Here is a 27733-nt window from a genome sequence, read left to right on the forward strand (position 1 = left end):
ACTTTTGCCCAGTAGAGGGTATGTGTGGAACAACGATCAGCTTCTGTTCGAGTCCAAACACCACCTCAGCCAGTTTCTCAGAAGCATTCACCCATGAAGACAATCATCAGTATTAATATGTAAGAAATAAAACGCAACAGGGTGTGCCATTATAGGAAAATAATCACTGCTGAGTTGAATTTCTGTTACCACACAGACGTTGCTTTTATCTATTAAAGAATGTCATGTTACTTGTTATCCATTTATAATTACATTTAATGTCTGTGAAACAAATTAGTTCCTTTCATAACTTACATTATAGCAGCATCTGTCTCTCTTTTCTCTCTCTTGACGTTAATAAGACAACAAAATGCCATGAGTAGCCAGTGCTACTGCAAATTACAGGTGTCGTATTAACACACTTGCACTAATGTATGATTGTTATTACGCTTTTGTGAAACAAATTTGAGGTCAGTTTTATTTTCAGTTTAACAGTGATTCATTGCTCTGCAGTATTACTACAGAGTTTGGGTAACACTTTACATTACAAACTGATCATTTATAGTGCTTTTAATAAATCAGCGATTACCTGTGTTTAATTTATTTAATGTTGCTGCTAGTGTTAGTTACTGCTGAATAAGTTTTGGGAATGACCCACTGAGAACACTTTTAATTAATAGTTTATATTAGAGTTTTGTTCTAATAATATTTAATAGAATACTGTATATTTATTAACAGTCTAATAACTGATGGTTATTATAATGCCAGTAAATTGATGAGGAAATTTACTCATAAACAGAAGTAAGATGAAAACTAGTATGTATGAGTTAGTCTCATTTATTAAGCCATAGGTTTCGCAGAGGTTATCTTAAATGCCCAGGACAGTCCAGTGTCCATTTTGCCTCCATATCACAATGAGCTATTGATATTGATCACAAGAGTCTGAAATGCAATGTGTGTGTGTGTGTGTGTGTGTGTGTGTGTGTGTGTAGAGTGTAATCCTGAAAATCTGAAGGGAGATCAACAACATACACTGAAAATCCAACGTGATGGACTCATATGAGACCATCTGGACACAAACTCAACACTGTATGTGCAAATCCAACACTGTTGGTGTTAATTCGTCACTATAGGTGCAAACTGAGCTCTACAGAAGTTAAATTCACCCTTACAGAGTTAACTGTGCCCAGACTAGCACTGTTCATACAGTGTGCTATGAACAGTGGCATTCATTCATATAGGAATCCATCATACTGGAGGAACCAAATCAAGACTCAGCGCATGTATTTGATGCAGTAGGCTCTAGTGTTACTGTAGGTGTTAGTTATTAAAGCACAGTGGTGGCTCAGTGGTTAAAGACCCTTAACCCTCTCTGCTCCAGGAGTGCCACAACATGGCTGCCTCTGTGCTCTAACCCCAGCTTCCTAACAAGCTGGGATATGCAAAGAAAACTGTTTGACTCTACTGTAATGTATATGTGAGGAATAAAGGCTGCTTCTAATTCAGCACTGCAGGCATAGATTCCTCTCTCACAATAAACCAAGCTGTTGTGGTTTTTTTAATGCACATCTACTTCTTTTCCCCCTCAGTTCTTCATCCCTGCCTGCTGCTGAGAATAAGATTACTGACTGAAATAGGATTATTGATTGATTTGGGGGATTAATAAAGGCGTTGTCACGTGACCCATACGACAAGAGGATGAAATGAAATTAAAAAAAAATCACATCACATAATAAGTGATCGAAGTACAGACATAGTAAGAGAAGAAGGTATAACAATTAGGTAGGAAGAAAATCCGTGTGTGCGCGCGCGCGCGCGTGTGTGTGTGGCTGCACGCGCATTGGTCACTGAAGAGGGGGGATTAAAAGAGGGGGGTCGCGGCGGTGGCGCGCGCACACCACGGACTCGTCGGTAAAACAAGCGGCCATCAGCGTGAAAACGAGTCCTCTCGTTACGTCACGGCGCCGGGAATAACACGTCGGAGGCTTAAAAGCACGCGGTGTGTGTGTGCGTGCGTGCGTGCGTGTGTGTGTGTGCGTGCGTGTGCGTGTGTGTGTGTGTGATGGAGAAGTGGAGCGAGCAGAATACATGAAGCCTCTTTATCAGGAGCAGTTTAATGACAGAGGTGAGTGCGCGAGTATTAGCAACATAGCCTCAGAGCTATACCCTAGCAGTGTGTGTGTGTGTGTGTGTGTGTGTGTGTGTGTGATATTTATAGGCTAGTGTATAGCTTACAGAACAGATGCGCCTGGGTCTCTGTGTGTGTGTGTGTGTGTGTGTGTGTGTGTCTCATATTTATAAGCTAGTGTATAGTCTATAGAACCCCTGTGTGTGTGTGTGTGTGTCTCATATTTATAAGCTAGTGTATAGTCTATAGAACCCCTGTGTGTGTGTGTGTGTGTGTGTGTTTCTCATATTTATAAGCTAGTGTATAGTCTATAGAACCCCTGTGTGTGTGTGTGTGTGTGTGTTTCTCATATTTATAAGCTAGTGTATAGTCTATAGAACCGCTGTGTGTGTGTGTGTGTGTGTGTCTCATATTTATAAGCTAGTGTATAGTCTATAGAACCCCTGTGTGTGTGTGTGTGTGTGTGTGATAGTGTGATATTTATAAGCTGTACTGTGTGTATTGTTTATTCAGGGTACTAGTGTGTAGACAACATACAGTTCATTCACCAGATAGAGGAGTGTATATGTCTAGGCTATGGTCTGTGTGTGTGTGTGTGTGTGCGTGTGATATATATATACACACACAGTATATCCTACTGTAGGTCAGAACGCATTTAAAAAAAACAAAACAAAACAGAACCGAACGAAACAAACAGCAGCCTACGTCAGCAATTTAACCGTCATTTTTTTAAAAAATAAACAACGACCATTATGACGACCTTTTCGAGCTCAGACTGAAAGCTGTTTTGAATCAGTTTTCCATCGTGAAGTGATGCGTTACCGCTCTGCCTCTATCTCGTGACGATGTTGCCAGCTTAGTCTTATTTCTTTATTTTATCATCCATTAATAAATCTAGAGTTATAAGTTAATAATCTAGAGTTATAAGTTAATAATCTAGAGTTATAAGCTTAGCTGTAAGCGTAAGCCGATTATATCGTTTATATCAGGCATCTGGAGGCATTGTGCCATCCCTAGTGTGAGTAAACGGCAGCACACCCGTGCAGCGTAGAGAGGTAAACGAGCCAATCAGGCACAATCTGGCACAATCTGGCAACCCACCCTGCTGCTGCGGCTGCTCACATATCAGCCGCGTCCACTGCGGTCACTCCGACACTCACTCACTCACTCACTCACTGCTGCCTGCCTGCCTTCATTCATTAATGCCTCACTTCTCTCCGGGTAACTTAACACACCACACAGGGGAAACATAGACAGGTGGGTACATTCTTCTAACTATACATGTATATAAATGTGTGTGTGTGTGTGTGTGTGTGTGTGTGTGTGTGTGTGTGTGTGTGTGTGTGTGTATAACACACACACACACACACACACACACACATATATATATATATATATATATATATATATATATATATATATATATATATATATATATATATATATATATGTGTGTGTGTGTGTGTGTATTTTTTTATGACTTCTACATTATTGATTCAGGACAATCATAATTCAATCATACATGTCTAGGCTATCCTATTTTTTTTACAGTCATATTTTTTTTTACATAATGAAGTCCAAACATTAGTTTTCCAGGACAAAATTAAATGTTACAGAAAAATGTTTGTATGTCCATAAAGAAAGCAGGATATTACATAAGAGACACTTTTCAGACAAAAAAACATAATGAGTTTTGCTGCTAAAATAAAACAAAGTGTGGCTGTGGCTGCTTCTGCAAGATGCTCAGTAAAACTTCCAGCTCATTTCCTTATAAAACTGCACACATTGGACCTGAGACTGATAATTGGAAAAAAAAGGAGAAAAGAGTTGTCACACCAAATATTAACTTTGTTTATTTATTGTTAAACATTTATTACTGTTTACTCCTCCTTATAGTATTTTTTTAAACATAGAAACATAGATTTAATTTCATTATTTTTGAGGCATCTTTGCATTTCTTTGCATGTGACTAAGACTTTTACATAGTACTATATATATATATATATATATATATATATATATATATATATATATATATATATATATATAGTATACATTTCATTATGATACATTACTTTGCAATACGATACATTACAATACGAAACATGAAACGATATTATGATACACACCCTGATATCTTGATTACATACAAAACACGTTACCGTACCCTTTGGTTTCACTAAAAAAACAACCAAATTCATTGTTATCTTAATGTAAACTATCATCTACTCTTTTGCAATTAGTATTTTTTTTTTTTTTTAACTTTAGGTTGTGTATATTGGCTGTCTAACTGCATTAAATTTAAGACTCAGCATAATAACTTGGCATGTCAGGAAACTGTGCTTCAACGATAATCACCTAATTTTCAGTGCTAATAACGTGCTAATTATTCAGTTACGTGTCTCCTTGATGTGTAGGCATACCTGAGATTTGTGTGTGTTTTTTCCAATTGTCTTGGTTATTATTTTAGTCGACCCAGTCCAACATTTGCCTGTAGTTCAACGGATGCAAAACTGTGCATTTGAATAGGGTACAAAATACATCTGGATTTAAAAAAAAGGATTTTCAACATGGCTGAACTCAATATTTGAACTGATTTAATTTTGTTTGTTTGAATAAATCATATTTGCTTGATTTATTATCATCATATTTAAGAGCAGTGGTTCTCAAAGAGCAGGGGTCCTGGCTACCCCCAGTGGTCCGTGATGCATAAACAGTTTTGCTACAGTGATGGAAATCACAGCACACAATTATCAAAGTTAATGTATTTATTATTGATGAACTTGTTTACAGTTGTGAATGATTGTTCGACTGGTCTCTTAAATTCAAACTGCAGTAACTCGTAGAACGCTTTAGAACGCTTTATGGCTCTAATAATTAGAGAAAACATGCACTCACCATCCATTTTATTAGGAACACCTTTACACCTGCACATACATCCAGTTATCTAATCATGTCGCAGCAACGCAATGCATAGTCATGCAGATGCAGGCCAAGAGCTTCTGTTAATACTCACATCAAACATCAGAATGAGGAAAAAGTGTGATCTCTGTGACAGGAACCATGGCATGGCATGGTGGTTGGTACCAGATGGGCTGGTTTGAGTATTTCACATTTCTGGGAATTTCACACACAACAGTCGCTACAGTTTATACCGAATGGCTGATTATATAGCTGCATGAATGTGCAGGTGTACCGGTGTTCCTAATAAAGTGGACAGTGAGCGTATATTGTAGACATTGAAATAATGTTCTTGTAATAAATCTGTAATGAGGGGGTCAACAGAATTTATTTTACTCTAGCTTTAAAAAGTTTGAGAACAACTGATTTAGAATGTACATACATTACATTACATTACATTACATTACATTACATTATAGCCTATTTGGCACAGACTTTGTGATTTACAACTGAGACAGGATGACGATGATGATGATGATGATGTCACTTTAGATGTATATGTATAAATATATAACTAAGTAACTGTAATGAACACTAAAAAGAAACAGAGAGAAGTGGTGGAAATTATAAGCAGAATTTCTGTTTCTCTTTATTTCCTGCAACATAAATTAATACTCCCATTCTGCTGCTGTTGATTATTTCAAGATTTCCCAAAGTTTATGCTTAAATCTCCCCTTTGCTTCCGTGAGTAATCTTACCTGTGATATTGGTTTGTACCTAAGAACTGCTGCCGTAATCATAAAGAGTGTGGTGCTCGTACTGAAAATCATTTCAATACACATAGTACTGTTTGACTTTATACTATCCAGCTGTAGAAGAGTAATGATTTATAATCGCACTATCTGCTGTCAGCCAGAAAAGGATGGGTTTGCTTTTGACTCTGATTCATCTTTGTTTTCCTCATGTCGTCTCAGGGAGCTTTACCTCGCCACTGAATTGAATTTCTATAATTCTTTCTACTGGAAAAGTCACTTGAAAGGTTTTGTTTGCATTTTGTCCATATGACACAAATCAGCATTGTGTGAAGATTGTTGCTGTGATCAGCATAGGCAACCTATGAACATATGCCTGCAATCACACACACTTTCTCATTAACAAGCACTAGCATGGCTAAACTGACGTGACACGGCTTTAACGCGAGTGCTGACAGAGACGGACTGAGTATGCAGTGATATGGACCTGTGAAGGCTGGCAGAGGATCAGAGCTGATCTGATTTCTGAGCGAATCATTCCTGCAATAACTGACAGGAAAGGTCAGTTAGCTTTTATCTCTGAACTGCCAGTATGGAATCTTTAGCTTTTATCCTTATTAAGGTCAGCATGATTATGTGTGTGTGTGTGTGTGTCGAACAGTCGATTATATTATAGAAGTGTGTTCTGGTGTATGACACGAGAGAGACAGGCGAGCAATAGGCTCGATGAGCATGTGTAGATTAATTCTGGTTAATTCTTTTTTGATTAGTCTGAGTCTTATATCCTGTAATAATCCTGACAGGAAAACTGTTTCACATTTACCAATATTGCACAGAAACCGGGGTCAGAGCGAGGATCAGCCACCGTATAGTGACCTGCAACAGCTGCGGATTAAATTTATGGAAACAGTGCTTGTTCATAAATTTTCTCATGAGCAAGATAAGAAATGGTTGTGCGTATGCATGTGTGTGTTGGCATTTAAAATGGGAACTTGATTAGGCTGGCCTATGATTAAATATTTACTGGTGGTTTCTCCATAGCCACAGAGAAGTGTGTGTGTGTGTGTGTATGTGTGTGTGTTGTGGGTGTCAGATGGTGAATGAGAAAGAGTGAAAGTGTGTGGGCCTGTGTGTATCCACTGCCTCACTCACATACCGGAGAACGATTCCCGAGACGCCTAACACTGATGGAGCAATGGTACAGTCTGCTGCAGTGTAAAAGTCGAACAGTTTCGTACATAAAATGTGCAACTTTTAACTTTGCAGTATGTAATTTATTGTTTTTTTGTTTTTTTTTAATAAGGAACCTGCCTCTTGAACAGAATGTGAACATACATGTTAGAATAGAATGTATTTCTAAAGGTATGATTTAAAACTGTGATTTTAACCAATCACATATATTCTGTGCATCTTGTTCCTTTGTTTCAATTTTTTTTTTTGCTTGGGATAGCTGAATATAACACTTCCACACATCCATCGGCCCTGTCATATCATTTTAAGAGGTTAACGTCAGGGTTGGGGCTAAATGATTGTTTTCTTACAAATTAATTCATTTAAAATTCATATTAAATCACAATCGTGCACATTTTTCATGAGATTAGGATCAATAATGTGCTTTAGTAATGCTGCTTCCTGTTCATTAAATGAGCACAGAAGTATTTCTTGCCACACACAGAACACACTTTGTGTTACTGTATAGCTAGTAACTTATATACATACGGAATAAAAAATTGGGAGGCATGCAGGTATAGGGAAATAACCAGCGACGTAGTGGTTCGATTCTTCTTTTCTGATTCTTTTCCAATAACAGCATGCCCTGAAGTGTTTTATTATCATACCACAGCAGTTTGTCAATGATTACAACTATCAGTTTATTAATGATGTACTTAATGCTGTGGAACATCCGTGAGACAAGTTAGTTTCTGGTGTGCAGCTTGTCCTGTTACCAAGAAACCAGAAACCCAAACTCCTCTGTGCTGAAGACTTTCCCATGGTGGAAAACTTACAGACCGTTTCAAAGTGCTGACACTGGAGACTCCTTCCATAAATGTTAACTTCCCCCTTTTCATGACTATAAGTGGAATAACAACAGTTTTTTTTTTTTTATTAATGCTTTGATGATGTGGAGAGTCTGCAAAACCTGTGATTGTCACTGGGAATGAGCTGTTACTGTAGAAACGATAACGGTTTTAGGATGAGCGCATTAATGTAAACCTGTGATCTGAAGTACACATGGCACTACTGCTGGTCAGAGCTGCTGTTGTAAACATTTATTATAGACCAATCAGAGTTGAGAATTCAACAGCTCTGTAACATAAAGTACATTAACAGTTAATAAACACAGCACTTGTTTCTTTTATTTTAGACAATAAAGTCTGACTAAAAGACAGAAGAAGTAGAAACACGGACACAGTTTAGTGGGTGCAGCTCGGCTTTCACTTATTACGTAGCCGTCTCTGTGAAACGTTTATCACTCTCGTCTTTTCCACTTTCATATCCTGTTACTGTATCAATGTCACGTTTCTGTCTATCCCCAACTCAATGTTTTGACCTCGTATGTTTATGCCTCTGTCTGCTCCCTCTGGTGTCGTTTGTGTTGTCTGTTCTGGAAAAAAAAAAATTAATTCTCGAACAGTAGATTTGATCAACGTGTTGTTTTGACAGACACGCAAAAATCTTTCTCTTCCTCTCTTAAACGATTATATATGCACTTTCAGAACTGAATCACTAACTCCATGCCTCAGTTTATGCAGCAGAATACAGTCTACGCTACATTTAACCCTTCTTTAGTGTTATATATTAGCTGACATTATCTTTACAAAGTCATTAATAATCGAATCTTTAAAATTTGTTATGAAATGAGTCTGTGACTGCAGTTTGCTTTTATAGTTCAAATATAAACTCGTTTTAATAATCCAGAGACCACAAACACAAACATGGACAGTTTATGATAATGGCGATTTAATAGTTATCATTTCTATAGTACACAGGATCTTGTATGGCGGATGATTCTAATAACCTAGAAATAAACAGAGTAAAACTTGTTACTTAACCACGAAAAATGTGTAGTCATTAGTATGGTGAAGATTTCAGACAGGAGTTATTTATTAAACATTCATAGAAGATTAAATGTAGCTACAGTATAAACACAGAATAAGTATAATGTGCTGTTTAATATATATAAAAAATTTTAATCGTTGGCAAATTATTGTGGTTAAAGAGAGATTAAACAGTTTGGGACACACTTTTATAGGAAGATTATCAACTTTGGGTTGGTAAGAGTGACTCTGCTTCACATCTGACTGCATCACACCACCCCGCTGTTGATTTTTTTCCTACAACAGAATGCGCCCAAGTGTTTTATTCCTTATTTAACGCACACTCAGAGGTTAATTTTAAATTTTGAAGGAGTAAATCAACTTTGCAAAAGCAAAGTAATAATCATTTCGGTATTGTCGCTTTACTTTTCATAATGTTGAGACCTGGTTATAGTAAAATTAATTTAATGAGCGTTTAATTTACCATAGTTATCTAAATTGATGGATTTAACTTTTTTCTAAAAGTGTAGCGGCAGAGACATTAACATGGTAGCAACAGATGTGTCTAATTCTAACATCTGAAGCGAAAAACCACATTAAAGGATTTAAGTAGTAAGGAAAAATGAAAGAAACATGAAAGAAAAAATAAGTTTCAGGGCTTTGCTAAAAAAAAAAAAACGTATTAAAGCCACCACTGGAACTACAGAGCAAATATGAAGCCGGTGCAGTCATGTCATTATATGACTGTTCATTTTGCACAAAGGAACAAATCAGATATTCTGCAAATGCAACCATGCCCTTTACATAATTAAGCGGTGTCCCATTAGTGTGCTTTAGCTCTCTTTTGCCATCAGTGTCTAAAAACCTGGACACGCCACTGTATATCCTGTGTGTATATACTGTACGTGTGTGTGTTTTGTATATGTTCATTATTTTAATAACTGGACTTTCATCCACTTTTATCTTTTATCTTTTTTTTTCCCATCCTGTCCATCTTTTCTTCTGCACACCTTCATTGATATTCTGCATGTTCTGCTGCCTCATGCACTGTAAGCTCATCTGCCAGTTTTCAGGTCAGCACTTTATACACACTGGAAAATAGATGCTTGTGTGTGTGTGTGCAGTCACACTGAGCCACAGCTTCTCAGCCTGAGTTTTCAGCTTATGACTGTCCAAATGTCCTGGTTTTTTTTAGGGGTTGGTATTAGTTGGTATTAGGCTTTGTGTAGTCCGTGGTATTAAGCAAGTGAAATGATAGACTCTCAGACATCCACATCCACACCCCCTAGTTATGCAAGAGTCTTTTCATTATCCAATTTCTAATGAACCATAGAAATAATCCATATGAATAAGAAGATCTGGTGACTTTTGGTCAGGATCCATGCCAGGCACAGGATCATTGTTGGATCAAGAGTTGAGGATCAAGAGTTGAGCTTTGATAAAACAGTAGGTTTTTTGGTGCAGGACCATAGTTCAAAGATCCAGCTATGACAGAGCAGAAGAGCACGGTTTGCCCAGTGTGGCTTTAATTCCGTATTAAACTCGTCATTTGAAAATGAGACAAGCACACAGACTGACTGAGGTCAAAGAGAGATTGAATTTATTTATTGATGTTGTGGTTGAAAACCACACATATTTCTGATGCCCATCAGTGTTCCAGTGCCTGGGCAAGACGTCCACACACACAGCTTGCTCAGAAAGTAGTCATATGTATAGTTTATAAATTGGCATGACTCGATTCATATAAAAAGTTATGAATGTTAAGGTTGGAATCAGGGGTTGGGTTAGTACTTTGGATGAAATCATATTACACAATTTTTTTTTTCTGCCTCTGACCCAGAGGAGATTTTCTTTGCTTAAAAGTTTAATAGTAATTTTTACTTGTGTTTCATTCAGGTATGATGATTCATTCAAATCCTCCTAACAAAATTTACTCCTGACAAAATTTGAAAATTTGACAAGTTAGTTCCTGTTATAACCACATCAATAGATAGATCTCTCACATCTCCCCCATCTCCCCCATCCCCCCCCCCCCCCGTCTCCAAAAACACAACTTGTCATTTTACTAAGAAACCAAAAAATGTAAATTTCTGTGTCCTGAAGACTTTGCAAAAGACTGTTACAAAGCGCTTACAACCAAGACTCTTTCAATAAATGTTAAAAGTCCCCTAACAAAACACTTCACCACAACAATGATTATGTTTTTCTTTGTTAAACATTTAACTTTGTTAATTTTTTTTTTCTGGTCAGTCTCTGTGTATGAGCTGTTACTATAGAAAAAAAAATTAGAACATTAGAAAGAGCACAGTAATATAAACCTTGTTTCTGTACCAGCCGGAACTACTGTCTGATACACTACTTTCTGTTATAGAAAATTAATCAACACCTTCTGACCAATCAACAGAGCTGTGATATAAGTGATACTAAAACAAACCATTTTTGTGTGTTGTTCACTAATCAGTTCACTAAGTCAAGTTATTATTCAAGTGTTCAATCAAGTTAGAAGCGTATTTGAATAAAAGCGAATTGAAATCTTTTCTCAATATTTCATTTCAAATGACAGATAAGGGTAAAGCTGTGGTTGTCACCTGTGCAGATATGATTGACTTCACCCCTTACAGGTGGCGTTCCCATGAACCTTTGCACTGCTGTGGTTTCCATGAAGAAAAACAAGCCTCTCTGAGGGGCAATGAACACAAAACCGTTCGACGCACAGAAAAAAACTCTTCCAACAAAGACGCTCCCTGTCAGACCAAACCGTGTTACGTTTCCCTCTGTCGAGTTTTGATCCTCCGCCGTCCCCAACATTTCAACTCCGACCTCGGCATTAGAACGAACCCAAATTAGCCTCTGTTGTAGCATCAATAAGATTTAATTTCAAAGCATCAAAGCCATTTTTATCTTCTCGGCGAAGTGCAGGAAAAATAGACATGCACTTCATTGCTTTTTCTTTGTATCTCTGCATTTCCCTCTCACTCTTGCTGTTCCAGTCCATCTTTGTCATCAAGTGCAAAGATCAAAACGATCTAAATCACATGCCAGTGACACACTTCTCTGACTTGTTTCTGAGCATTTTCCAGGCCCCACTGCAGCCTCAAGCAGACATCTGTTACAGACAGAGCAGCTCTTTTTTTCCCCTGGTTTATGCTGACTATGGAAAGCTGGGGCATTATTTTACATAATCTTTCACCCAGGTCCTGACTACAAGTGATCTATTTTACATGTTGTAACACCACAGTGTTGCTGATCTGGTTGGGCATGTGCCCAGTTGCTATTAATATACAGTAGGCAGAAATGAATCCACCTGCACTGATATGGGTTAAGCAGAGAGTGTAAGATCAACATTAAACATTACATTACACTATATTACATTACTGCTCTCCTACATCCAAAGGGCAAAAAAAACATTTAGTTGACCTCAAGTGAAATCCTGTTCCATTTCATGCATCCTGCCTTCCCTTGTTTTTTAAAGGGAATGTCATTTTTTGTTAATTAAGGGCTTCATTTGAGTACTGAGGCAGTAGGATGCGTTCTCATACATACTTTGCCGGAATTTTTGCTCATTCCTTCTGACAGAACTGGTGTAACTCTGTCAGGTTTGTGGGCCTCCTTGCAGAGACATAATTTTTCAGTTCAGACCACAACTTTTCTATGGGATTCAGATCAGGGCTTTGTGATGGCCACTCCAATATGTTCAATTTGTTGTCTTTAAGCCATTTTGTTACAACTTTGGTTGCTCGTATGCCTAGGATTGCTGTCCTGCTGGAAGACCCAGTAATGACCAAGTTTCTGGCTGATGTCTTGAGGTTTTGCTTCAGTGTTTCTAGATAATCCTCCTTCCTCATGATGCCATCTTCACTATATGGCCAAAACTATGTGGACACCTGAATGTTGAAAATCAATGCCCAAAACCATGGGCATTAATAGTGAGTTGTTCCCCCGTTTGCTGCTATAACAGCCTCCACGCTTCTGGGAAGGCTTTCCACATATGGAATGTGGCTCTGAGGATTCGTAAACTAGCTCCACCAGTACCTTTTTCAGCAAAACACACCCACAACAAAATGCCGCCACGTTTATTTTTAGTTGTTTATTTTGAGTTGCAGTTGTGTTCTTCCGATTAAAAGCCTCAATCTTTTCCTCTATACATTGCGCTGATAGTTATGGCCCAACAGTTCCATTTTTGTTGACCAGAGAATACCCCTCTAAAAAGCTGGCGATCACCCGTAAACACATGCTGGTCTGGGAGTAGGGGCTTCGTCTTTGTGCAACAGCCATTCAGGCCATGGTGATGCAGGATTCTCTTAATAGTGAACTTTGCATACTTTGGTACTTGATGCCTCCAACTCCTGCACCAGTTCCTTTCTTGTTGTCTTGGGGTTCCTTTTGGACCAAAGTTTGTTCATTGCTGGGAGTTAATTTGTGAATATGTGCTTTTCCTTAACGATGCAGTGTCTTTGTGGTCCCATGATTTTTATATTTGCATACAATTTTTTTGGCAACTGCTCCAGATCCACCACAAACCTGACTAGGTTAAATCAACTGCTGAAAATAAATGAATCCCCCCCATACACACCATCTTAAAAATACTTCTGCCAAACCAGTGTCCACCAGTGGTGCATTCTTGTGTGTTGTTTTTTGCGTCTGCTTTATTATCATGAAAACAAGGCCTTTGGTCTATTGAAGAGGTCCCATTACAGGCAGAGACACTCCACTCAACACTTCTTTTTCTCTCTCCCTTTTTCTCTCACACATGCATGCCTTCCTGTCCTCTCAGAATATACATACAGGCATATACAGTCCTGAGCAGATATGAGTTACGACAGAGAGATATTTCATTAACTGCATACATCTTCTCAGTGTCTCCTGTGGCTTTCTTGCTTTGTTTCTTGAAACATTTCATTTTGCCCACCCCCTGTCATCTCTGTTGTTATTGGTGGTCTCCTGACCAAAATGAAGCAGACCCAGAGTCTTTCCCATCTGCCTTAAATCCCAGAACACAGTGCAAATGCAGAAGAGCAGAACAACATACTGCTGATGGTTCCATCACACTTGATAATTCAGTCAAGCTGCAGGTGATTTGGAGTGTGCCGTCAGGGCATGTACCATCCTCCAGGGGATTAACTAAGGGAAAAACAGAGGGATTTAAATGTAAAAATGAAACATAACTACTGGGATTTATTTATCTACTCATACACAGCTAGCATGGTTTCTCAAAATCTTGAGTACATGGTAAAATTGATCAGAGTAAACAGAAGCAAACTGAATGTATGCCATATGTTTGCTCTTAAAAAGCCCTCTGAAGCACCCTGATACAGTTTAACCCATCAAGATGCTCTTTAAATGTTAGGCTGTTTAAAAAAAAGATCTGGCAAAGCCACACAACTTAATGTCTGCAAATGTCCAAGTTGAGATGTTGTTCTCTTATTATTACTCCTCTGTCTGCTTATTAATCCACGTCAGCAGAAAGAACAAGTCCCCATTAACATGATGAGCAGAGCGACTCATTCCTGCTCGTGGTAGTGGAATTGTGCTAAATGCTAAAGTCAGGATTATGCAATGAGCCACAAACACACACACACACACACACACACACATATTAATATCTTAATATCACATTAATATTCAATTTCTTAAATATATCCTATTACTTGAAGAAAAATTAGTTACATGTTTACACCTATAGTTACTCTTAACCTCAGTATCCACAAATATTTTGCTCTTTTAGTCCCCCCTTCTCACCAAACCCCAAATCAGGTTTTTTTTTTTTTTTTCTTAAAAAAGCGATATCCAGTTCAGAAGTGACATCAACAGAACAGAAGGGATGGAAAGTTGGTGAGTTTACTTACACTCTGAGTCACTGTCACTTGGCCATCATTCAACAGTAGTTTCAGCATCAAACTGTTCAACTGGCTGCTGATTCTATACGCCAACTCTTCTGTTTGTGCTTCAAAGTTGCATTAACAATGAAACTTGTAACGAATAGATGGATAAATGAAACTTCAAGTCCCTGAAACCTGGTTTTGATCAACCTTCATTCCTCTATCTTTCAACATGGTCCTTATACCATTTTATTGAAGTAACTCTGTAAGTGATCCACATTCCAGTATCGCTTATAGGACTGCAGACTGCATCTCTCCTCAACATCAGCTGATTAACATCAATCAAACATCGATCAAACAATCACATACACAACTTTCATGCAAAAGCATTACAGGCTTACTGACTGTGAAGATCTGTATACTAAGTATACACACAGATAACATGTGAGGCTTGTTTCTTTTCAATACAGTTTTTTTCCGCACCACTTTCTGTTAAATGACAGTCTTTTCCCTCTGCATTATGGGAAGCCTAATGCCCTCAGCAAAACCTGCTGTGGGCCCATAACAAATGATCCATGGCCTGTTACCAATCCAAGGAGGTGTGGTTAGAAACCTTTGCTCTATGATATCGAATGGGAAAATTAACAGGGAGAAATCCTACACAGCTGAAAGCAAACTCTCTTTAAGAATGTGGCATGTTCTTTATCAGGTTTGCTAAACCACTACTGATTCTGTTTAGATTCGGTGCAAGGCACTGCGTATCTCGAGCACTATTCACTGTTGTGGAAATCAAAGTAGCCCTTCGCCATGCTCCTTTCCTGACTTCCTGTTTAAAAAGAAAACCTGTCAACATACAGAATGAAATCATGTCTCTAAAGCCCTATCAGGGGCACTTTAGCCAGGGTGCTGTGTAAATTCCTGTAACTTTTCAATCTTTAGTGGTCTGAACTCCATCTATTTGATCAACAACACAGCTATTAATAGTCTGCAACTGCTTGAGACGAGATCAGAGGTTGAGGGATGAAGGTAAACTTTAAACTTTCTCACAGAAAAAGCAATCTTTCCATTGGATCTCACTTTGATTCTGAATGAATGAGTTCATTTGAAAGTGAAAAATATTGCTTGATAGCACCACTTTTGGCCACATTTACATCTGCAAATCTTTTGGGATATGCCTGTATGGATGCTGATAGTTTTGACCACTCTTCTAGGCAAATTGTTCAAGCTCTGTCAGATTGGATGGAGACTGCTGCTGAACAGCAATTTTTGAGTTTTGCCACAGATTTGCAATGGGATTGAGGTCTGGTCTTGCCTGCCCATTCTACCACATTCAGTTTGTTAGATTTGAACGACTCCATTGTAGCTTTGGCAGTATGCTTAGAGTTGTTGTCCTGTTGGAAGCTGAAGCTCTTCTCCAGTCTCAAGCCTCTTGCAGACTGGAACAGGTTTTCTTCTAAGATTGCCCATCTATGTCGCTCCTAATGAAAAGCATCCCCACCGCATGATGCTACCACTACCATGCTTCAATCAGGGTGATCAGTAGTGTTGAGTTTCCGACAAATGTAGCATTTTGTGTCGAGGCTAAAAAGTTTGGTCTGTTTTGGTCTCAACAGATCAGAGAATCTTTGGGGAGTCTCCAAACGGGAGCTCATACATTTTGTTTTTTCCAAAAACTCTTCTAAATATTAGCATTGTGGCGTGTCTGAGCTATGCTTGTCTTGTGAAGAGCTTCTCCCGTCTGAGCTGTAGATTTCTCCAGGTCCTTCAGAGTTACCCTTGACCTCCTGTTTTCTTCTCTGACGAATCCCCTCCTTACTCAGTCTCTGACGTTTAGGCAGATCAGTGGTTGTGCCATATTCTTTCCATATTTTAATAATGGATTTAAGGGCTCTTCGTGAGATGTTTAGGACTTTTTTAACCAAACCCTGATTGATACTACCCTACCGTCCACCCCCCACTTCAATATTATGTGCTATTTTGTGTAGATTCATGATATATAATCTCAATTAAGTCTAAATTTCAGTTCCAGGATGTAACACTACATAACAAAGAAACGTTCTGTGTTTGGGGGGATACTTTTTGCAAGGCAATGTAACTATGGTCAGTTAGTGATATGTTCTGTTTTGGTGTGTAAAATCTACTTCAGCAAACGGAAATGTTTCCATCATGAATCACGTCAAGTGTTTGGCTGTACTGTGTATGTATTTCCACCTGACCTTGACTTAATCAGAAGAAACACACAGAGTACAAACATATGAGCTCCAGTAGATTAGTAAAGGATAAAAATGTAGACAAGAAATCTAGCAAAGCAAAGCTAGATACAGGTCTGTCAAATGTCACAGTATGGACCAAGATTCATCAATTCTAATAGATCTCTGTCACCACTGGCAAACTGCTTGCCAGTTTATATTTTTTGGTTCTGACTGTGACCATTTTAGTTGTAGCATGACGACATGGAACACTAGTGCACTTTGGAATAAAACTGGAAAATGGGTGAAATTTGAGAAGGCAACATACATGACATTTTATATCTAGTTTTTCATGTTTTACATGTGGACATGTGCAGTAGAGCTTGAGTTAAACTTAGAAGTTTATGTTCTGACACTTTTATTCAGAAGATTTTTATGTTCGCAGTTGACAAATCTCTCAGGATTACAACACTAAGGTTGGATGCTGTAGACACACCATGAACTCTCTCTCTCTCTCTCTCTCTCAGTCCCAGGCATTGCGTCTCACAGATAGATATAAGAGATTTAGAAGATAATGCCACTATCAAATGCACACAGCTCAAAGAAGGAAAGGGGGATTTCCTGCTTTATTAAACTGCAGAGCTCTAGGAACAAGTTGAACAGCGTTGTTAGTAGATTCTACCTTCCACATGTTTTGTTTTTTTTCCCCAGAAACGCGTACATTATTGAATATGATATGCCTTCCACATTCTCACACTGGGGTTTGTTAGCAGGTTAAACCAGGCATCTGATTATTATTTGTTTTTTTTTTAGCTTCAATTCAGGGCTATTAAACTCATGCACCCTTATCCATGCCAAACATTTGGCAACAGCTGGTTCAAAAAAAGAACAGTCTAAGTTGGAAACAGGGTAATCGTTATGGTATATGTGAAGTTTGCATGAAGACCATGCCCGAATCTCCAGCTCTCCTGTTCCTCGTGATGAAAATTGACCCTGTTCCTTTGTCATTCCTCCACTAGTGTTTCTTCAGTGGGGGGTCTGGCTGTGTAGTATAAATCAGAAACCACCCAGAAGTTCTCAGAGTATCTATCCTTCATCATTCCACAATAACTTCTAATACTAGATGAAAGTCTGCACTCAGAAAATCTATTCAACTTGATCAGATCAAAATTCCTAGTAATTAGTTTGAGCAAGGTTGATTTTATATGATATGTCAACATGGTGCATTTAGTAGAGCTGGTGTTGAAGTAAAAACATAAATGAGAGCGAGAGACAGGAAGGCATGAACAGAATAATGAAGAAAAACTAGAATCTACAAAGGACAGAAAGACAAGAGAGCGAATGGAAAATAACTCAAGAGATAGAAAGAGAGGAAGTGATCATGCCCTTTATATCAGAGATGCCTTACGTCTGACTTTTGTTTTTTGAAACAATGTGCAAACAGATATGATAAATGATGCGTGAATGTTAGATGCTTTTGGGTGATAATTTTTTATTTTTTTTTAAATGCATGACATCATGTGCTATATTGTTTATAACCATATGTGGATTTTATTTCATTTTCAACAGCGCATTAAGAAGCTTTCACCCAAATTCATCATCAGTTTTTGACATTTATGAAATTAAATATTATAATAAATATTTAATATCTTGAATAATGAAAGACAGTGTGATACGCATAACAAAATGCAATTCTGATATAAAGTTAAGAAGTGAACTAAACACAACCAAGTCTGGATCAAAATACCAGCTAAAAAATGCTGAATGCAAGAGCAAAGGCATAAAACTCATTTAAGTGCTATACACATACTGTATGTGATACGCATCAAAACACAAAGACAGAGCTTTTCAGCTAGCGCTAAGGCTGCACAGCTTAGCATAGCTGTTCTGCTGCACAATTTCTCAATGAAGTGTAATAATACAAATACAACTTGACAAAGTAAGTACAATCAAATGATTTTAAACACAATAAACTCACTATCTCCAGACGGAGCATTAGTGTAGGCTTACAGATTATAGCTGGAGCGCAGCAGTAAGTCATGTGAGGCAGCAGCCAGGGCCTTTTACTCATTTTATCAGTTAAAACTTCTCTATAAAGGATTTCAGGCAAGCCTCTCCAAATGATATTTTAAAAAAAAGCTATAAAAAGGGCATCAAGGAGCAAAGGGGCCGGTGCGTCAGCACCCATTGTTATCCTCATATAATTTACAAGTCAAATGTGAAGGCTGTGACTATAGTTAAAAAAAAAAAAAAAAGTTCACCTACTCTGTATAATAAACTCTACAAAAAGACCAGGCAGTATTTAGTGTGTTTAACTTTGTTAATTAAAAAATTTTTAATGTTTGCATCATTAATTGAGGCCCATAGCATTTTGTCTTGCTGTCTTGCTGTCTTGCTGTCTTGCGTTCATCCTGTTGTCTGTAAAACCCAGACCACTTTCTGGTTCTCTCTCAGGAATACATCATGTGCCTCAGTGTGATTCTCAAATTTCCCTCCTCTCTGCTGTCATATCTCTGTGGATCGTTAGAAACCCAATCAGCCTGTTTAATTAAAAGGGGGATTGGGGGGGGGTGTTTCTTGTGTTTTCCAGCGTTGAGGCAGTCTCCAATGGGCTGCCTCTTTAATCCCTTTCTTATGAGCTTTAGCTCGATACTTGATCCAGCAGCGTCCCAGTGGACTGGAGGGCCCAGCGCTCAGTACACCAGGGAAAGCTCGCGTTACGACAAGAAAAAAAATGGATGTGTCTTTGTGCTGCTGTCTGTCCCAAACATTCAGCCCCACTCCTCTGGTTTAGCTGTTGGGTTAAGATGTCTTTTTTTTTTAAATGAAAAAATTAATTTGTCTCTTTTTTTAAATGAAAGTTTGTAACATGGACAGAAGAAGATTTTGAGACAGCACAGATGTCACAAAGATATAGAAACAGATTCAATTGAGAAATTCAGAGACTTTACTTAACCGCAAGTTCCCAGTTAATCTTAGTGAATGTCATTATATGAGATTTACCACCACTTGTGTTATAATGCTGATTCTCAACATTTCAGTGAGCAGAGCAAAGTTTCCACACCAAAAAGTGGATATGCAACAAAGTCTTTGGCTCTGGCATCAGAGAATAGCAAGAACATAGAAAGAACAGAAAGAACAGTGTAACTCGAGCCACAACAACATCATGATACAGGCAATTCTGCAATGCATGCTATATTGCAAAACATTAAGCTGTTACACGTCCAGATATGTGTGTAACTGAAAAAAATAATAATGTCCATAAAAAGACTGAGTGGCAGATGCAGTAAGCTCTTTTATGCCTGTTTTTAGGTGTAAAACATGTGTTTCTCCCCTCATGCATATGCATTTGAGGGGGAAATTGTGCAAAAAGCAAAAAGTGGGAAGCTGGCGCACAAAAAAATGGAGATATTTGGAGCTGATTACTAATTCTGTTTGATCTAAAAAAAAAAAAGGCTATCGGCTATTTTTCAGCAGGTGTAAATTAGTGGCCTGCGGGTTGCTCAGAGCAGTGTGGGACCTTGATGAAAGAACTCTTTAGGAAAACTGTGTATTTTAATACTGCTTCTCTAATGGGCTGTTTTTGTTATGTAAATCTGGCATCCCTACTCATAACACATATGTCAGGAATACATACATCAATTACGTCTAACAAATCCCTGCATGGCGTAACATTTGAAGGGGTATATTCTTGGAAGAGGGCTGTTCTCATGCTGCCTTTTCGCAGCAGACTACGACCACAACCACTCACTGACAGACATGTTTGCACACAGAGATGGCAGACAAAACATGAATAAACTATGCATGGCAAAAAGCAAATGTTTTTAAATGGGAAAAGTTCAGAATCACAAAAAAAAAAAAAAAAAAAAACCCTTGCGTTTGATAAATTTTGTGGTGAGTTAATCTAGGCAAATTCACGACCTTGGGAAGTTGAGCTAATAGAAAATGAATGGAGGCTGGAGTGGTAAATGCTTTGATATTATCTTCATTTAGTTTGTCACTCACGGTTAAAAAATAGCTAGCTACTTCTTTCCTACAGAAATAACATGCTGCTTGAAGTGAGTCGGCACTTCAGTATTTTGCTCTTTTGAGTACTGCAAGTTTTTTCACGTAATGCCATTTATCAAAAACTCCTGACACTCCAGTTTACTCATTATTTTTTGGCTTCACACCTGAAACTAAGTGGAAGTTAAATTCACAGTATGTAAGCTCAATCGATTTTACTTCACTTACGTATGAGTAGAAAAAAAAAACAGGAAATACAGCATGATGCAGGGGCACACATTTTATGTGCCTCGAACATAGCTGGAGTAAATTGAAATGCTTGATAAAATGTTAATACCGTGTTTGAAAAAAGAATGCTTCAGAAATGTGTCAGTTTTTTATTGTCACATTCTCAAACACAGGGCCATGCTGGAATAAAAAGTCATGCTGGGAGTCTCATGCCCACCCTGGCCACCCCATACACCCACAAGACATTTTGAGACCACTTACCTCCGACTGTAATTGAACTCACTGACCAATTTATTAGGAACTCATGTACATTTTCTCATTCATGCAAATAACTAATCAGTGAGGAAAAAAGTTTTTAAAATGATTTTCTAAATGACCCACATACACGTAGCTACAATATTAAATCAAATCATGGCATTTCTTTAACACAAGATCGTAATATAGAAATATTGAGACAAATGACAAATTGCTTAAAATGTTGTTTTTTTTTCTTTCCGTCCAGCCCTGTAATTAGTTAATTAGTTAATATGATCAGTCCGAGCTGCATTTGAAGCTTCTTTAAAAATTCAAGAAGTTCTATTTGTTCACATATTGTCAGAAGTCATTCACATGGGTAAATTTAGCTAGCTAATATAGCATGATCCAGGAAGCACTGTTGTAACTGGAGTTTACTAGCTAGTTAGATCTGTTAATTACTTGGCTTTACTTTCTTATTAAAGGTAGACGTGATAATGTATGATGATACTGGAGGTATTATCAAATGTGGTACTTGAAAAGGCTACTTTTTGGTTCAAATATTTCCCAGCAACACAGATAAAAGTGTAGTATTTTTCCTACAATACACTCGTAATATAGTAAACCTGGAAAAATTAAAACCTGGAAAAAGTAAAACCTGGAAAAAGTAAACCTGTCTTTTTTGCACACACTGGTTAAGTTGCCGGTTCTATAATCTAACTTTATTTCAAATTGCAGTGAAAAGCAAAGCTTAGCAATCCGCCCTGACTGATGCCAGTGCAGCTACCTTCATTAGCAGTACTGACTTACCTGTGCCTTTTATATAGCCTTTCATGATAACTAGTTTCAATAATGGTAATTAAACTAATTTACCTTGATATCTGGGTTTGATCGCTGGGAAACAGGATGTTGTGTTAAAGCGTTATTTAAGATGGCTGAAGTGAATGGGGAAGGGAAATAAGATAGCGTAATATGGCGCTTGGTGCGGCCATGTGATGCTAGTGAGAGTAAGGAGGGCACAGACCTCCTTGGATACTCTCCCAGAATTCATTTGTGCTGAAATGGCCTTATCAGCGTATCCAACTCCAGATGCTAGTTTGCATTTGTCTGTGGGCTCTCACGTTCTCCCTCACATCATCATTCACCAGAAACAACTCTCACTTTATTCAGGTGATTAACCTGTCTGTCTGTCTCTCTCTCTCTCTCTCTCTCTCTCTCTCTGTCTCAGTAACAGATGATGTCCCAGAAGAAGATTTTCCTGATTCTGGTGGCAGTTAGTACTGTCAGTTTGCTGTTGCATCAGGGGGGTCACCTCAGCTGGTAAGAACATACTAACCAAAAGTTACACAGATTTCAATGGTCTTTCTCTCATTCTATGTAAAACCACAGATAATATTAATTTTCTGTTTCTACAGGACCATGGAAGTATTCCGAATGAACTGCCCATCCCTGAACCCTCCTCAAACTAGCACCACTTTCAAACACACCAATGTGGTCTTCCTCAAGACGCACAAGACAGCCAGCAGTACTGTGCAGAACATATTCTTCCGCTTTGCCGAACGCAACAACCTCACGGTGGCGCTGCCAGTCACCCATTGTGACCACCAGTTCTGCTATCCGCGCATCTTCAGCAGCCATTTTGTCCACCCCCACACCATGCCGCCGAACATTGTGACCAGCCACCTGCGCTTCAGCCGCTCTGAGTTGCAACGCATTATGCCCAATAACACCATTTACATCACCATCTTGCGTGAGCCTGGTGCCATGTTTGAATCCCTGTTCAGCTACTACAATCAGTACTGTGATACTTTTAAGCGAGTCCCCAATGGTTCTCTGGAAGCATTTCTGGACAATCCCTGGGCTTACTATCGTCCACAGGAGAAAGATTCAATGTATGCCAGGAATACGCTGACCTTTGACCTGGGCGGCGATAAGGATCGACCGTCTGCAGACGTGGTGAGGTATGCGAAGCGATTTGCTGCAGAAGTGGAGTATGTCTTCTCACTGGTCATGATTGCAGAATATTTTGATGAATCGCTAGTCCTGCTGCGGCATCTGCTGTCATGGGACTTAGAGGACGTGCTCTACATCAAGCAAAACATGCGAATGCCTTCATCTAAAGGCAACCTTTCTGAAGCACAACTGGGCAAAATCCGGGAATGGAATGCTATCGATGCCATGCTGTATGACCACTTTAATGCTTCACTTTGGAGGCAGCTGAATGAACTGGGGCTAGCTTGTGTTGCTAGGGAAGTAAAGCTGCTGCGTCGTGCCCAAGAACAGATGATACGTAGCTGCTTTGGTGGAAATTTGCCTCAGCTACGCTCAGCTGCAGAGATCACCAACAAAGAACTGCGGCCCTGGCAGCCCAGCTCCAAGGTGGCTATTGTTGGGTACGACTTACCTGTCAATGCATCAAAGGAGTCTGGCATGTCAAAGGACATGTGCCTGAAAATGATCATGCCCGAAGTGCAATATTCAAAGCAACTGCTGCACGTGCAGATGCTGCGTTACAGGAGCAGGTATTTTTTAAATAATGTGCTGAAACCCTCTGGCCAGCACCAACAACCCACTGGTTCCATTTTACGTCATTCAGTCACACCGGGGAGGAGCCCCAGAGCACGGTCCTTCCACCAGACACGTCAAGTTGGGTCACACAATTAGTCCCATCGTTTTCTTCTTTTCATCTTGTGACACAGACTGCAGGGAAAGAGCTTTGAAGCACAGTGAAAGTCCAAGATTATACCAGCCATCTAAAACTCCCTCCTCAGGACCTGTTTACCTGTGCCATTTCAGTGTATGGCTTAAAGAATTCCTCTAATGAGGACTTTGCTAGCTGGATCTGTGAATCTCATAAAGACCAGAGTATGTGTATGTGTGATGCTTTTTGTTAGCTGTAGGATGTGACTGTATAAATACAGCACTCTCTCACGTGAACATGCACACACATACATACATGGTACAAACATACATTCTGCCTCTGCAAGCACATATCCTGAGGACATACGCTTCATTGCCTGGGTCTTGAGGAAAGAGGGGTTTATCCATAGGTTTACCTTTTACATTTGGCAATAATGTGGCTTCATGACAACATCTGGAGTAGGCACTAGAGGTATTTGCATATAAAAAAAAACTGCACCATTAAAGGGACAGTCAGCAAATTTAGCAGGTAACAGCCTGAGTTAGAGTTTTTAAGTTTTCTAACTTTAAAATCAAACAGCCGTGCTCATCCATGTTTCCAGCCAAGCTACACCCCAAGACATAGAGATGTGTGCTGCCCCGGCTACAATGCCTAAACACTAGTGCAAGAAGTGCTGCGTACTGAATTGACAGGCAATATGATTGACTTCCTTGTCTTGATTGGTTGGATGTTGTGGTCCACATCCTTTGTTTTTTTTCCCCAGTGTAAAGAATCTGGGGCAGCACAGAGACTGTGTTTTTCTCCTGACTACATTATATTCTCACTTTATCTAAGCAGGCAGAATGGAAGGAGAAAAGCATTCTGACTTGAAATTTATCAGGGCTGTGCTTCAGTCAAATGACAGAAGACATCTGTAAACTCCTTCGTTTGAATCACAAGAAGTTCTTGCCAGACATTGAAGACGCAACCCTCTTATAGGGTGAAAAGCATTTAAATATTTAATAATTTAATCTTCAGTTTTTCCTTGGATGCTGCTTGGGTTACACTGCCCTGCATTTTCTTCCAGTTGTTGCAGGAGCATGCTGATCAGCTCAGAGCAGAGGATGGCAGAAAGAATTAATGAGGGACAGAAAAAAAAAAGCTAAGACAGATGAGAAAATGGACTGTCATGCTACTGTGCAAGACTCACTAGTTTCGGGAAGCAATTTGCAGTAACACAGTGACCTTGAAACCTTCCTCATGACAGGTAGTACAGTGTTTTCACACTGTTGTACAATTACATATAAGGCTTAACTTCTCATCTGCCGACAGTCTCACCGTGAAAGCCGTCCTCACAGCAAATGTACAGGATGTAATTTATAGTTTATATTTAATATTGAAGCTATTTGATTTGCTTTAAAATTTTCTCTTAATGCTGGTACATGATTAGAGTGTATTCAGGTTTATTTTTTGACAACAGGTTTTTTAGTCTTGAGTGTCTCATCTGTGCACCACTGGAAAAATTGTGTGTGTGTAAACCCAAGAATTGTAATACTGCATTCCAAAAATTCAAAAGTCCTCGATTTTCTTTTATTGTATGTGTAACAGAAGGTCACCTATTATTATTATTATTATTATTATTATTATTATTATTATTATTATTATTATCATCATATACCTAGCAGTATCTGAGAGGCAAGTTGTGCTGTGTCAATCATTTGATTTGCTTCCTTTTTATTATGCACAACTAACAAGCATTTGGAGCATTAGAGCTTTATCAGAATATGATTTTGTACTTTCATGTGATTTAACCCTGCCTGTACTAGGTAATAGACACCACACGTACACCTTGCTTTAAAATGGATTGCAATGTACAACACATAATAAGTGCAAATGATATTCCTCCCATGATAAATGAGTTTAACTAGTATGACAAGTCAATTTAAAATTTATCTGTGAAGCCAGTGGTTGTGTAGTCACAGGTGTGTGTAGATGCCTTTGATCCAGTAAATCGAGAGCCGATCTGCAATGTGAGCTGTGGACAGGGTCATAAACCAAACCATGTGAGCTATGCGCTTTTAAAAATTGCCTGCTCTTGCAAAAAAAAAGGATTTTTTTCATATTGGATTCTAGTTTAGAACTGTTTATTAATGTAGGTCATACTAATACATGTGAACAATACACACACACACACACTTTTCATCTTCTCTTTCATTTAGGTTAATAACAAAGTATCGAAGATTAGGTGAGAATACTGTCTCGCTGAGTGAGGCGACGCTGTACTAGGCGACGCTGACAAGCACCTGATGCTCACACACATCAGCCAGTTCACACCTCGTTTTCACACTCAGAACTGTGTATCTTATCCGTCTCACACTGTTGTGAGCAGGAGAGAGCGATAAGATAAACCAGGGCTCGGATACTACTTGAATCATAATAGCGGGATCTTCAAGATCTGAGATTCCTTGTCATATTAATAAGTGCTCTTGTATTATGAATTATTACATACATATATATATATAGTTTTTTGAGTAATAGAGCGTTTTAAACAGACACCCGTCATCAGCTGGCCAAGCTGTAGGATGTGACCTGCTTCCTTTATTCCTGAATTCCTAAATAAAAAATAAATTCCTTTATTTTTCAATGACTAAAAAACTGACTGAAAACAATGAAATTGTACTGTATGTGAATATTAGTTGTTGGGATTTTGTCATTTTGCTTGAGATTAAAAAAAAGGTTCTCAGATCTTAAAAGGGTACTCTAATGTATACTGTGCTACTGTTCCCATCAGATGGACATAAAAATAAAACACGACTGTGTCGTGTGTGAGACACTGGATTTGTTCTAAGTTCATTTTCAAACGGCATGTTTATTTTGAACAGGAGCTTTAAATAAGATGTTTCTGACAATCAGATTTAAGATGTGTTAAGTTATGTAAAGAGAATAAAACCAATAAAAATTAAAACACATGGCTCTTGTACTCATTTCCATCTGCATTATAAGTTGATTAGTCCTAATGAACGTAAAGAACTAATATCTGGGTTAAGTACAGTTATTATGGAATAGCTGTGGATGATCCCTCATGCCATAAAGACAGCACTTCTCGAAAACAGTTATTATGAGCTTAACGAAAAAAAGTGTTACAAGGTTCTTTCTGGGTGAAGAGCTGTTTTCAGATATGAGATGTCAACGTTTTGACATTTCAGTGAACAAACCTCCTGAATGTTATATTTACAGCTTAGCAAGATCTAGACTATAAAGTTAAATTTACATCATAGGAATTCTAAGGCATTTAGAAAGTGGATTTTTGAACAGTGGCCAAATACGGATAGAACATTATTATTCTGTGAGATCAATTACTGTTTATGGTTTTTGTAAGGTTCTATCTAACCGCTCCTTATTAATGTCTTAATCTCATTAAATAACTAAAAAAATGGTAATAAGCTCAGCAGAGACATGTTGAGCCTGTTAAGGCCACATTAGGATTATACTGTACATGCTTTTCAGTAAGCTTTAGTTTTATCTATATTTTCTAAGATCTAAAATACATGATATTTCAGTTTTTAAATCTGAAGTTTACCCAAACTGAATTAAAACACATTAGAACATACTATACGTTTCTGTGCAGCCACACAAACACGTCTTACACCTCTGCTAGCTGACCTTCAATCTCGGTTACACTGAAAACTCCATGTACTCACTATAATAAATTACATTTTCTATCATAATAACTCATTCACAGGGACTACTGATATGGAAGTTTTCTTTAGGGAGACGTTTATATAGCATTTATGGAAACAATCATTAATGGTCAGTAAGTTTTCCATCACAGGAAAGTCT

The 27733-nt window shown here is 38.4% G+C and overlaps 1 protein-coding gene across 4 annotated transcripts; it reads left to right on the forward strand.

Moving 5' to 3' along the window:
- Positions 1-45: 45 nt before the first annotated feature.
- On the forward strand, positions 46-26858 carry gal3st3 (galactose-3-O-sulfotransferase 3). 4 transcript variants are annotated; one of them, XR_003403991.3, is made up of 4 exons: positions 46-2104; positions 22508-22593; positions 22689-24893; positions 24981-26858. XR_003403991.3 is itself a non-coding variant. In XM_026936137.3 (3 exons), the coding sequence occupies exons 2-3, from the start codon at positions 22508-22510 to the stop codon at positions 23935-23937; spliced, it is 1335 nt and encodes a 444-aa protein (XP_026791938.1). In that variant the 5' UTR covers positions 46-2104; positions 22502-22507; the 3' UTR covers positions 23938-26858. The 4 variants fall into 4 exon arrangements, 3 of the variants coding, with proteins under 3 accessions (XP_026791938.1, XP_026791936.1, XP_026791939.1); XM_026936137.3 differs by having other exon boundaries at positions 22502-22593; positions 22689-26858; XM_026936135.3 differs by having other exon boundaries at positions 22689-26858.
- The last annotated feature ends 875 nt before the right edge of the window (positions 26859-27733 follow it).

This window comes from Pangasianodon hypophthalmus, chromosome 4, assembly GCF_027358585.1.
Source record: "Pangasianodon hypophthalmus isolate fPanHyp1 chromosome 4, fPanHyp1.pri, whole genome shotgun sequence".
NCBI classification, from domain to species: domain Eukaryota; kingdom Metazoa; phylum Chordata; class Actinopteri; order Siluriformes; family Pangasiidae; genus Pangasianodon; species Pangasianodon hypophthalmus.